At 35.7% G+C, this 12,458-nt stretch overlaps 1 protein-coding gene across 1 annotated transcript in view; it reads left to right on the forward strand.

The window, feature by feature from the left end:
* Positions 1 to 12,458, forward strand: part of LOC121316645 (CUB and sushi domain-containing protein 1-like) — a 179,747-nt gene that overhangs the window by 126,752 nt on the left and 40,537 nt on the right. The window contains exons 43-45 of the mRNA XM_041251686.1: positions 315 to 500; positions 3,936 to 4,130; positions 12,073 to 12,246. Coding sequence (XP_041107620.1) covers positions 315 to 500; positions 3,936 to 4,130; positions 12,073 to 12,246 — 555 coding nt within the window. The remainder of the gene's footprint in view (positions 1 to 314; positions 501 to 3,935; positions 4,131 to 12,072; positions 12,247 to 12,458) is intronic.

The following is a 12,458-nucleotide window of genomic DNA, read 5'->3' on the forward strand; positions in this document are numbered from 1 at the left end:
ATTGTTTTGTTGTTGACTGATTACTGTATAGTTTCAGTAAGTAGAAGATATTGTCTTTTTAAGTAATTTCTGAAAGAGGGTCAGTGTGCAATGTCTGTCTGTAGGCTGTCAGTCCTATGTGTAATTCATGGGGTCTATGAAGAAAGAAAGATGGACAGAAAGAAAGATGAAGAGCAAAATTTGCCAAATAGTATATTATATTTGCAGAATGTTAACATTGTATGCCTTCTTCTTCTTCTTCTTCTTCTTCTTCTTCTTCTTCTTCTTCTTCTTCTTCTTCTTCTTCTTCTTCTAATGTACTTTTATTTTTGCAGCTGTGTCTTGTGGTATTCCAGAACCACCAGGGAATGGAACATTCTACAGCAATCAGTACACTTTTGGCAGCAAAATTCAGTACCAGTGTAATGAAGGTTACAGATTGGAAATAAATAGTGTAGCCACAACAGTATGTCAAGAAGATGGTACATGGAGTAACAAAGGAATACCCCCACTGTGTATACGTAAGTGTTTAAAGCATTATTATTGCTTAGAATAATAACATGTATAAAAAAGAATATCAATAATAATAATTACAATTGAACCAAACAACTAAGTAGTGTAATTCAAGGTCTCAAGTTGTTTGTTTCTCAACTTTAACCTCAAATTAGTTTTAAAAAGATGTGTTAAAGGGTACATCAGCTCTACATGAAAAATAAAACATAAACTGTCCAACCTTGCTGTTCCAAATGTATTTGGTCATTGTATAAAAATATGTATGCGCTCCCAAACATCTGCATAATACCACACTGCTATGTCCAAAATCACTGTTCTCGAGCATCTCATTCTGAGCCAAAAAACATGACTTCCGCATGTACCCTCACATGTACTCTGAGATCTACCAGCGCATGCCCAATGAAGCGTAGTATAAGCTATATTACCTCCCTATGGAAACACACTAGTCTCTCTCACAAACATGGTCCGTCTAATTTTCCATAAGGAAGGAACTTGTACCTGCTTTCAGTCTGTGCTGTGTAAGTGGTTGCGGGGAAAAGAAACCTCATTTCCAGCTAAAGAAGGAACCTGCCTACAATTATAGCAGCACTGTGTTATTTCAATATACGTCCCCAAAGTCTTAGATATAGCTCCTGCTCATTCTGAATGTTTGCAGAATGGACACATATCAAATAAACTAGCAAATGAGATTCGGAAATGATACACTTCCTTTAGGAATGAGGTCTTTGAGGATGATCAGACTTAAAAAAAAAAAAAAAAAAAATAATCATTTTTTCTTCCTTCGTATTTGGTTTTCATTTGCATTTCCTGACACAACACATGCACAGTCACCTACACACCGTTGAGTGGGAAAGTCGAATTCGGCAACAAATTCCATCTCCCTATCAGTTTCTGAACAGACTGATGTTGAAGTATTGTCTGGCATTATTTTGGGCGTTCCCTGTGCACAATCAGACTGTGTTGCTGAGGAAAATTTGAACGTTTAGATGCATGCTGATTATTATACAATGACCAAATACATTCGGAACAGCAAAGTGGGATAGTTTGTTTTATTTTTCTTGTAGTGCTGTTGTACCCTTTAATTTAAGCATTAATAATAATAATAATAATAATAATAAATAATAATAATAATAATAATAATAATAATAATAATTTTAGATTTTTTTTTTTTTTTTTTTTTTTTTTATATTTGTATTATATTATATGCCATGAGTTGAATTAGCTTAATAATACCTGGGGAGATATACTGTATAATATCAAAAGTAAAGCAAATAAAATAATGCATATTGTTGTACCATTGTGAAAAATGTACCATTGGTGAACTGTGGAACACTGAGAAGTCCTTATTTACCATTCTCCGTAAAAGAAAACCCCAGAGTGCAGGATGGAGTATATGCTAAATGCTATGTGGAAATGGTGACAGACCTGGTGCTGCCTTTACTACCTTACCATAGATGGATGGTTTCAGATTAAAATGCCCCTGCTGTACTCTATGCATACTATTTTTTACAAAGCCATGAAGCAGGATTTCTTCATCTACCCATTCTGCCATCAAAATAACACTGTTCTTTGATTAAACAAAACATGACTCTGCATCCGCTTAGCAGTAATTTGGAAAACCGTAATTCTCCTGGTAATTTTTTCATTGGATTTGAATAAATGCAAGGTAGATACTGTAAAATTTAGTTTTTAGTAATTTTGTTTTTTTAGACTATTAGATAGTCTTACTCAAACTGTGCTACTCTGAAATTCCTTTTAAGATTAACACTGTTTGTGGCTTTGGTAATTGGTCTTACACAGAAAAAAGATTGCATCTGTCCCACGTGCATCTCTTTTAGAATAAGGTTCTTCAGGTTTAGCTCAGTGTTTATTATTCTGCTGGCTTTTTAATTAGAAAAGGTCCAGTGCACACAATTGGTTTAATACGTTTAATAGTGCTGAACTGTACTTTTAACAATTAAGGTTTGGTCAGTGCCATATTCAGTGGGATAATAAGGCACAGATGGTTTATGTCTGAGGGAACCATGAAATCTGAATGGCAGTTGTATATTTCAAAATAATGTTCCTGATACGTGGAGCAGCCAAGTTAACCTTTTACTGCTACTTTTTTGAGATCTATACAGTATATTCAGACCAACTCCTTGACATTTCAATCCAGAGTTTGGAGTCAAGCTCCTGAATTCCAGAAAAGATCAGTGATCTCACACACATAGATATGGGAATATATATTTCCACAGCTATTTGTTGCCAAGGGAACTAGGATACAGGCTATTGAACGTGGCAGCATGGTTGTTTATTGTTCTAAACATTTCATTAAAAATAATCTTTCTGATAAATCATTTTATTCAGCAGCCCTTTCTTATCACTTTTAAATGTATGCTATTTAACAAGGGTGGTAAAAATGACAACAATCATTTATTATTTAATTTCTGTTACTGAATATCTTTTGAGTGTGTGTTTATTGTTTTAGATAAAATGCACAATCACGCATATAGTCTGAGGTTGAAAAGTACACCAGTAGAAAACAATATAGCAGTAGTAAACTGGGAGATATTGCTTTGCTGTGATCAATACTAGTGAACAACACATTGTAACTCTTTATAAACCATGAAGCTCTCTTGAGCCAAGTTGAGAATCTGTAAGGACTCTGAAGAACATCAGACTTTTTTAGTAAGAAAGCAGTTTCTGTCAGTGAAAAAATCCAATAACAGAACATAAATCATTACCCTAATTTGGCAAGGGACAATCACCCAAATTGTTAATAATTTGCCAGTGCACTCCCCCAATTGACTGACGTATTCATACACCAGATAATCAGGAGAACTAGTCCTCTGAATGTTCAACTGTAACCCTTACTCTCTACATTATACTGCCACAGGGCCCAATTTGAATGAACTTATTAAAAATATTCATTAACCAAAGATCTGTCACAAATCTAGAGTTTCTACTCTGATTGCTAGATTTCATTGACCTTTAATCTTCCTTGATGTTATACAAAAGTAATGTCCATCGAGCAGTGGCAAGATAATTTATAAAAGCTGGCAAGTTACGCTCAACTCTGCTTAATGTACTCAAAGTTTGATGATCTCTTGCTTCTGGCTAGGCAAGTAGAATTGCAGATGCAAAAATATAAAACTGTTCTACACCACTGGGGAACAAATGCCATCAGAAATGAATTACAATTTAAATTACTTTAAAACAGTAAGACATAACCATCACTGTTTTGCAATGTGTATCACCAGTACTATATATATATTTAAATTGAACCACAAGCAGTAATACCAATAAAGCAAGATAAACTACTCATGTTGAGCTGGTGTGAAAAATATTGTTGTTATGCACGGAAGATTTGTAGAAGATTTCAGATTTCAGCCAAAGCTTAATTTTCTCTGAAATAAAGGGATGGAGAGAACTATTAACACTGAACTGTTCTTTGTTCACAGCTATGCGTTGTCCTAATATTGAAGCCATGCTTTCGGAGCATGTAGTCTGGCATGTGATTTCTGGTTCATCGAACGAATACGGAGCTCAGGTCTTGCTAAGCTGCAGCCCTGGTTATTACTTGGAAGGTCGTAGAACCATACAGTGCCTAGCTAATGGGACATGGAGAGGAAGTGAAGAACAGCCAACTTGTAAAAGTAAGGACCACATCTGTTGTTAATACTAGATTACATCTATGTTATGTAATCCTGCAATGTCTTTACAGACAAGGGAAAGTGTTGCCAAATTGCAGATCAAAACAGTTTCAAAGCACACATTGAACATTGCATTTGTCAAAGACAAAGAAGTTTGTTGACTTTTACTCCGGTTAGGACCATATGCATAAAAGATGGCGGTAATTTTTAGCCTTTAAAAAAAATAAAAATAAAAAAAAATACTGGGCAGTATTTAACATGAGATTTGATAAAACTACTGTCTGATTATTTTACCAGCCAGTAATGGATTTAGATGTGATTTACCGTCACGGATTGTTATCAAGAGATTGTATCGAACTAATTGCTAGAGGTATACAAATTAGCTGTGTCCCCCTACTTAAGATGTCAATGGCACACACCGTCATAATCACATTATGGCTACAGGACATGTCTGGAGGCAGACAGCTAGGTTGTCCAAAATATCACAGTTTGTGATATTTGACTTTTGGTTTAGAAAAAAAAAAAAAAAAGATCTCTAATGTTACCACACGTTTCCTTTCATTATACAGGAACAGACTTGTTTCTAGCAGTTCAAATCTTCGGTTGATGTTGACTCAGGCAGGGGTGAAATTACAGGCATTATTGCAAAGGGACTATCGTTAGCATTAGGTAGATAGATTACGTTTACAATTAGGCATGCTTGAAATTCAAAGGCAGAGCACAGCACACAGCCACGCTAAATAATCAAGAAGTGCAGTTAATGACTGGTGAAATGCAATTCAAATCTGCTGCAGTATGTCCACTGCTTTGTCATTTCAAATCTTTTCACAAAACCTTTCATTAAACTTTAAAGCTGCAGTGTCCAGTGCAAACTGCATCATGAAAAACTACATTTGTAGATAAAAAACGCTAAAAAAAATCAAATATTAGAAATCCAAAAGATGGACTGTAGCGTAGCAACAGGAAAGCGTAATCAATCAGACTGCAGAATCTGTATCATCTGATCCGAAACTGGCAAAATCCTTCGTTATCTAAAACGAAGATACCCTAACCCTGAATCATTCAATGCACAGAGCAACTACTAGGCAGTTTTTTTTTTCCATTCATGTGAGCCACGATATTTCCCCTCAGGCATTATTTGCGCATGGTTGAGTTGGGGTGGGGCGATCATTCAAACCTGGGTGCTCGGCAGAATCTGGTACTTACCTGTAACACAGGAAGGTCTATCCCTGTTCAAAATTATTTTAATGCATTTTTGATCAAGGTGAAGCATAACCCATTCGTAAGCATTTATACTGGGAGAACATTCTTTTTTTACATGTTTAAATTATAATCAGTGTGTAGATTGGTTTAATTGTGTTTCCAAAATAAACACCTGAGTATGTTTATCATCGGTTTATTGTAGGTGTTAATTGTCATGTTTATTTCTTATTTATTAACATTTTACAGTGACACAGCACACCTTACCATACAAAAAGCTTATTTAAACTAAAATAAATAAATACAGTTAGATTGAAAAAATCCTGCCAGTAGACAGTACTACTCAGTTTCAGAGCGAAATTGGATTAGAAACATTACATATGTCTTGCAATTTAATTTTAGATACTAAAATACCACTGTGACTGTAGGGGTGACATCAGCCAAGGAAGAAGTACACCAACAACAAGGGATTGCAGATTTTAAACTGTGCTATTGTGCAGATATTTATTAAATAACACAAATAACAAACAAAAGGGCTCAAAGGACAAAAAAAGCACCACAAAACTTGTCCAGGCTGGGCAGAGTCTTCACTGAGCTTTTACCAACAATACTCCAACAACTCCCTCCCACTAATGGAGCCCTGCTCCAAATTAGCACCAGTTGTTCATCAGTCGTTTTTGTCAGGGACAGTAATTAACCCTATCACTGCCAACCACCACCAAAACAGCACAACACTATTTATAAGCAGGGCCCTACCCTGCCACAACAACTTATTGAAGTAACTAGCAATCCTTTTTGACACGAATATGTATTTTTCAGCAGTTATGGCAAGCACTTTTGCATCACCTAGGATTGTAGAATTGAGACATAATTTAAAAAAACAAAACAAAACAAAAAACATATGAACGTAATTTTGATATTTTATTCAACATCATGTAATCATAGAAACATCAAAATGATATAGCAAAAATCTACTGGAAGTCATTGTACAGTATTTCACGTTAGATTTCAAAATGTCAATTTTTTTTCACCCCATTTTTCATAAAATATAATTGGAAAACTACAAAACTTTATATAATTCAATGTTAACGTAATATTATTAAGCAGGTTTCATTCGACTTTATGAAGAAAAATGTGTCAATTTTATAGGTTGATGTAAAACTTATGGCCATAGCTGTAAACAGAAAACACACATGCATTTGGGGAACTTCTAAAATACAATAATTTACTTTAAAATGACTTGAGCTGCCTCTATATGTAGATGTAAAATTAATTACTAGCTTTCTGCTCAAGGACAGTGATCAACATAGGAATGGAAAATAGTGTGTGTGTGTGGTTGTTTTTTTAATACTTAAATTACCTAATTATTCGATAAATTACATAGTTTTATTGTGTTATAGCTATAACTACACGTTCCTAAACACAGAAATTGTGCTAGGAAATGATACCATTAAGATACATTTCATTCTCCGCCTGGTCTGAGGCATGTGCTAAATATGACGCCGGTAAGGGTCAACGGCACAATACAGATGTGTGAATCATATGAATAATATGTTAATGAGAAAATTGGTCTCTAAGGGCACCTTATTGTAGCGTTGCGATGAGTGGTGTCTTTTGTCAGTAAATGGCATTTGTGCATCACCCAGTGAAATACTGTCATGTTAAACACTATTACTGGCACGATAAAGGAGATGGTAAGTTTAATGCATATTGGCCTTGTTGTGTTCATACTTACCCTAAATAAGATAATAGTGTGTTCATAATGTAAAGGTCTTATATCGATAATACAGATAAAATCATTTTATATATTTAAAAAAATGGTTTGACCAGTTTGTATTGTGGTGTGTCAGGGGCATCACTGTACGGCACACTTTAACTCCCAAACACACCACACTTTTAAGCAGTCTAACTACAGCATAAAACATTTCTTCCTGGTATTTTTATACCAGTAATGATGATGAAGTACAGAGCAACTTAACCTAAACTTGCCCTTTCCATTAGAAGCATTTAGCATAGCAGTTTTTTCAGAACAAGTGCTGCCGTATATATAAATTATTAGACCTGTACTCAGTAGTTCAGTGTTATCTTCCTGTAGGGTAAAACTTCTCAAAGAACTTAAGTTCACGTAAATGGTCACCTTATCTTCTGCTAATTGCCATTTTCTTACAGTCACCATCAATTTGTGTTTAATGTGAAATGAGACTGGAATGTATCTGTGAAATGGTCAGCAGTCACAGCAAACAAGCTGTAAAATCAGTTTAATGATAATGGAGTTTTGGAACAGCAAAACACCTGACTTGATATGGCTTTTAAATGTAGATTGCATTAAAAGGCAATCCCTGTTAGAGCATGGGTCTTAAAATTTGATCGCACCAGCTAAATGGAAGCCTGGTAATTTAACAACTTCAGCAAAGATCTGATCTTTCTCCTAACAAGCCACTATTGACTTTTTAAGGTATGTGCTCTCTACCCGAATTTGCAAGGTTAGAAGTGTGTTTGCAAAGATCAAACTTTAATCCAACATATTATGATATATTATAACCTAGGGCTAGATTCTCAAAGATGTTTACTCCTTATGGCCATTAACTCAAGAAACAATGACCAAATACAATTGTGAAACAAATTTTAAAAAAACTGTTTAAAAAAAAAAAAAAAAAAAAAACGCTTAAGATGTAGCATTTAAAGTTAGATTCATTCCGATTGTTTTCTGTTAACTTCAGAACTGTAATTTATGAGTTTTTCTTTCCATTTCAGAAAAAGAAATTGCAATTACAATTCTAACCAAACATTTTAGTTGAACAGCACACTTGAATTCTGCAAGTCAGTATCTTTCATGTTCTTACAGTAACTCAGAGTTTTGTTTGGAAATGCAGAAGAAAAGGTGACAATTATCACTTGAAGCCTCGCCGCGGTCATTTTGGTGGTTTTTGGTTTTAAAATGTAATTTCCTCCAGCCGTGTAACACATATAGGGCTGCACGCTCATGTACCTTTCTGTCCGTATGTATTAAATCTTCTCACAAAGCATGAAACGCGGGAGTGCAGAATTAAAGGAGAAATATTACATTATGCCTAAAAGTCCCGGGAGCAGTCACATTGACGGCCACACAGAAAACAATTGTATTTTGATTATACAGAACAGTATTCTACTTTATTATTTTTATTTATCAGTCCGCAATGTGTTTAGCTGTAATCAGATTAGTCTCTACTCTCTGCCTGAGTGAATGACTGACAGACTATTGTTTTAAACCAGTATTTTGAAGGCTGGCGCCTGCTTGCCAGCTACGCTGCTTTGGTCGGTCAATTAGCATCAGGACTAGTGAAAATAAATACCAGAGACGGTGGAGTTTTACTACGCAACAAAATTTGGAGTTGATGTATTGGATCAGATGGCACGAAAGTATTCCGTGAAAGCTGGCTCCCGACTGTGGTCTCTTCAGGTGTTTTAAAATGTATTGGACCTAGCAACCATCACTTTTGGGTACTTTACTAAGAATGCATGGAGAAGAATTTACCAAGGACAGAATATATTTTACAGTTAGTACAGGAACTTCGCAAGAAGCATTTGCAACAAAGGGAGACTGCCAAGCGTGTACCCACAGCTGAAGCTGGCAGCCCTGTTGAGAGCCACAAGAGACACCAATGCCAGGTAGGCAAGTGCAATAAAAATAAAACTTTGGACAGCTGTGCCCTGTGCAGAAAGTCGGCGTGGAGAAGCACATTATCTGTGTTGGTTGTGAACAGCCTTAGACTCAGATAAAGGAATAAATACCCTTTTGTTGAAAAAAAGAAAATTAAATTATTGTGCTGTGCGCTTCTGTAGAATGTTATTTTTTCTAAGTTTATTTATCTACGTTGTTCAGTTGATTTTGCTCATCTGATAATAAACCGATTGCTGTTGAAAAGGAAAAAATGCATTCTATCATTTCAGTTTTAGAAATATGTAGAGTATGTTGTGAACCGATTGATGATGTTTATTTATTTATTTATAATATATATATATATATATATATATATATATATATATATATATATATATATATATATACATACATACATACATACACACATACAGTGCTGTGAAAAAGTATTTGTCCCCTGTCTGATTTTCTGCATTTTTGAACAATTGTCACATTGAATTTGGTCAGATCTTTTTGTGGGTTGTAGTAGTATATAGAGGGAGTCTGAAAGAAAAAAATGACTCCAAAGTTTGGTGCTTCTTTCATTTGTTTGGTGTGCAAGGTAATCAAACATGCAATCTTCAGGTGTGAAAACGTTATTGCCCCCTAGTTAACTCAACCCAATTAAAGGCATAGTTAGGGTCAGCTGTTTGAATACTTTGGTTAATAATTAGGCCTGATTTGGACCAGCCCTGCCCAATATAAATCTGACTAAATTTGGCCCTTAACATCAGAGTGAAGTTTTCAGCACTAGAGGCACATCATGCCACGATCAAAAGAAATTCCTGAAGACCTCTGAAAAAAAGTTGTTGATGCCTATCAGTCTGGAAAGGGTTACAAAGCCATCTTTAAGGCTCTGGGGCTCCACCAAAGCACAGTCAGATCCATAATGTCCAAATGGAGAAAGTTTGGGACAGTAGTGAATCTTCCCAGGAGTGGCCGTCCTGCCAAAATCTCTCCAGAGCAAGGCATAAAATTGTCCAGGAAGTCACAAAGAACCCTAGAACAACGTCCAGGGATCTGCAGGCCTCTCTCACCTTGGCTAAAGTCAGTGTTCATGACTCCACCATCAGAAAGACACTGGGTAAAAATGGGAATAATGGCAGAGTAGCAAGGAGGAAACCACTGCTCACTAAGAAGAACATTAATGCTCATCTCAAGTTTGCCAAAAAGCACATGGATGATCCTCAAGAGTTCTGGAACATTATTCTATGGACAGATGAGTCAAAAATAAACTTTTTGGCCAACATGGGCCCCATTATGACTGGCGAAAACCACTGCATTCCACAGTAAGAACCTCATACCAACGGTCAAGCATGGTGGTGGTAGTGTCATGATTTGGGGATGCTTTGCTGCATCAGGACCTGGACGACTTGTCATCATTGAAGGAACCATAAATTCTGCTCTGTATCAGAGAATTCTACAGGAGAATGTCAGGCCATCCGTCTGTAAACTGAAACTGAAGTGTAGCTGGGTCATGCAGCAAGACAACGATCCAAAAACACAAGCAAGTCTACATCAGAATGGTTGAAGAACAAGAAATTTAAAGTTTTAGAATGGCCTAGTCAAAGTCCAAACCTAAACCTCAATGAGATGTTGTGGTAGGACCTGAAACCAGCAGTTTATGCTTGAAAACCTACAAATGTCACTGAGTTGAAGCAGTTCTGCATGAAGGAGTGGGCCAGAATTCCTCTAGGGCTCTGTTTGAGACTGATCAATAACTACAGGAAGCGTTTGGTTGCAGTTATTGCTGCTAAAGGTGGCGTAACCAGTTATTGAGTCGAAGGGGGCGATTGCTTTTTCACACAGGGGCATTGGGTGTTAATAAATAAATGAAATAAGTATCAAAATGTTGTGTTATTTGTTCACTCAGTGTCCCTTTTATCTAATATTAGATTTTGGTTGAAGATCTGATAACATTCAGTGTCAAAAATATGCAAAAAAGCTGAAAATCAGACAGGGGGGCAAATACTTTTTCACAGCACTGTATGTGTGTGTGTGTATATATATATATATATATATATATATATATATATATATATATATATATATATATATATATATATATATATATATGTAAAAAAACAAACAAAAAAAAACAAATTACATCCAGCTGTTTCTCCTTTAGTTATACTATTTACAGTGTTTTGAATACAGCCGTCAGAAAGACTGCTGCGGGGGCTTCTAGGTATGAGTATATCTCCGGTCCTTCTAGTGTTATACAATGAAGCAACTCCCCAGCTGGTTAATTAAACTTTAAATACAAAGCAAGCACCACTTTCAATAAACACATTCAATTAGCTGATATTGAATACATACTGAAACTGATGTCTTAGTGCTGGCATTTTAATGTAAAATATCTTATTTTAGTGATTCCATTGAGTAAACTAATTTTACAATTAGTTTACACAGAACGTATAAAATATAAGTTATGCAGAACTTATAAAATGCATAACTATTAATCAATCTGCAGCAAAGAGAAAAATAATATGGTATAAAATGTAAGTGTAAAAATACAAAAATATGTACTGTACCTGTAAAACTCATATTGTATGACCTCATATTAATTTCTTAGACATTTCATATTCTTTATAAGCCTGATAACACACTCCAGGATGTGCAGACATATGTTTCTGCAATTATATACACACTTCTTGGAGGTTCTGAAAGCACACACCACAATTGTGACATACTACACAACGACGCACACCCCGTCAAGTAGTATTGCTTGCTTGCCTGTGCTTGACTGAAACTGAATGAAGAGCAGGGCTCCTTTTACTTTATTGGGCTGATGTAAGTCGACAGTGAGTCCTTGTCACCGCGCAGGAGAAAGCTAGCAAGGTAGCATGAAGGACACACAATTTGTGGGAGCACATTATTATAGAGAACTGTAGTAAAATCATGTGATATTGCAACGTAATCTGATCATTTTTATATTGCCACTGCCCTGCACAAGTGCAGTTTTAGTGGCTCGCGTAAGAAATAATACTTGTCCAATCTAGTGATTGTATGTTTGCATATTATAAGTGTTTATTGTTGAATATTAACTGTACCATTATGTTGCAGTGATTTCATGTGGCGAGCTGCCTTCTCCACCAAATGGCAACAGAATCGGTACCTTAACCACATATGGAGCCACAGCAATCTTTACATGTAACACCGGCTACACACTTACAGGAGCTCATGTACGCGAGTGTCAGGCCAACGGATTGTGGAGTGGAACAGACACTAGATGTCTAGGTAAAAATATAGTTAAACATAGATTCAGTTATTGTTTCTAAATTGCATGGCTGTTGAAGAGTAAGCAGCGGAGTTCCGAAAAATGCAGCGTTATACGTCCCCACGTGTTGCTACAACTTTTTAAATTATGTACCTGTAATTTTTATTTTCGTTGTAAACAACCTTAAGTTTTTACACTTATAAATTTAAACTCTGTCTCTCAAAGGTCTTTT

The sequence above is a fragment of the Polyodon spathula genome, chromosome 6 (assembly GCF_017654505.1).
Source record: "Polyodon spathula isolate WHYD16114869_AA chromosome 6, ASM1765450v1, whole genome shotgun sequence".
NCBI lineage: Eukaryota > Metazoa > Chordata > Actinopteri > Acipenseriformes > Polyodontidae > Polyodon > Polyodon spathula.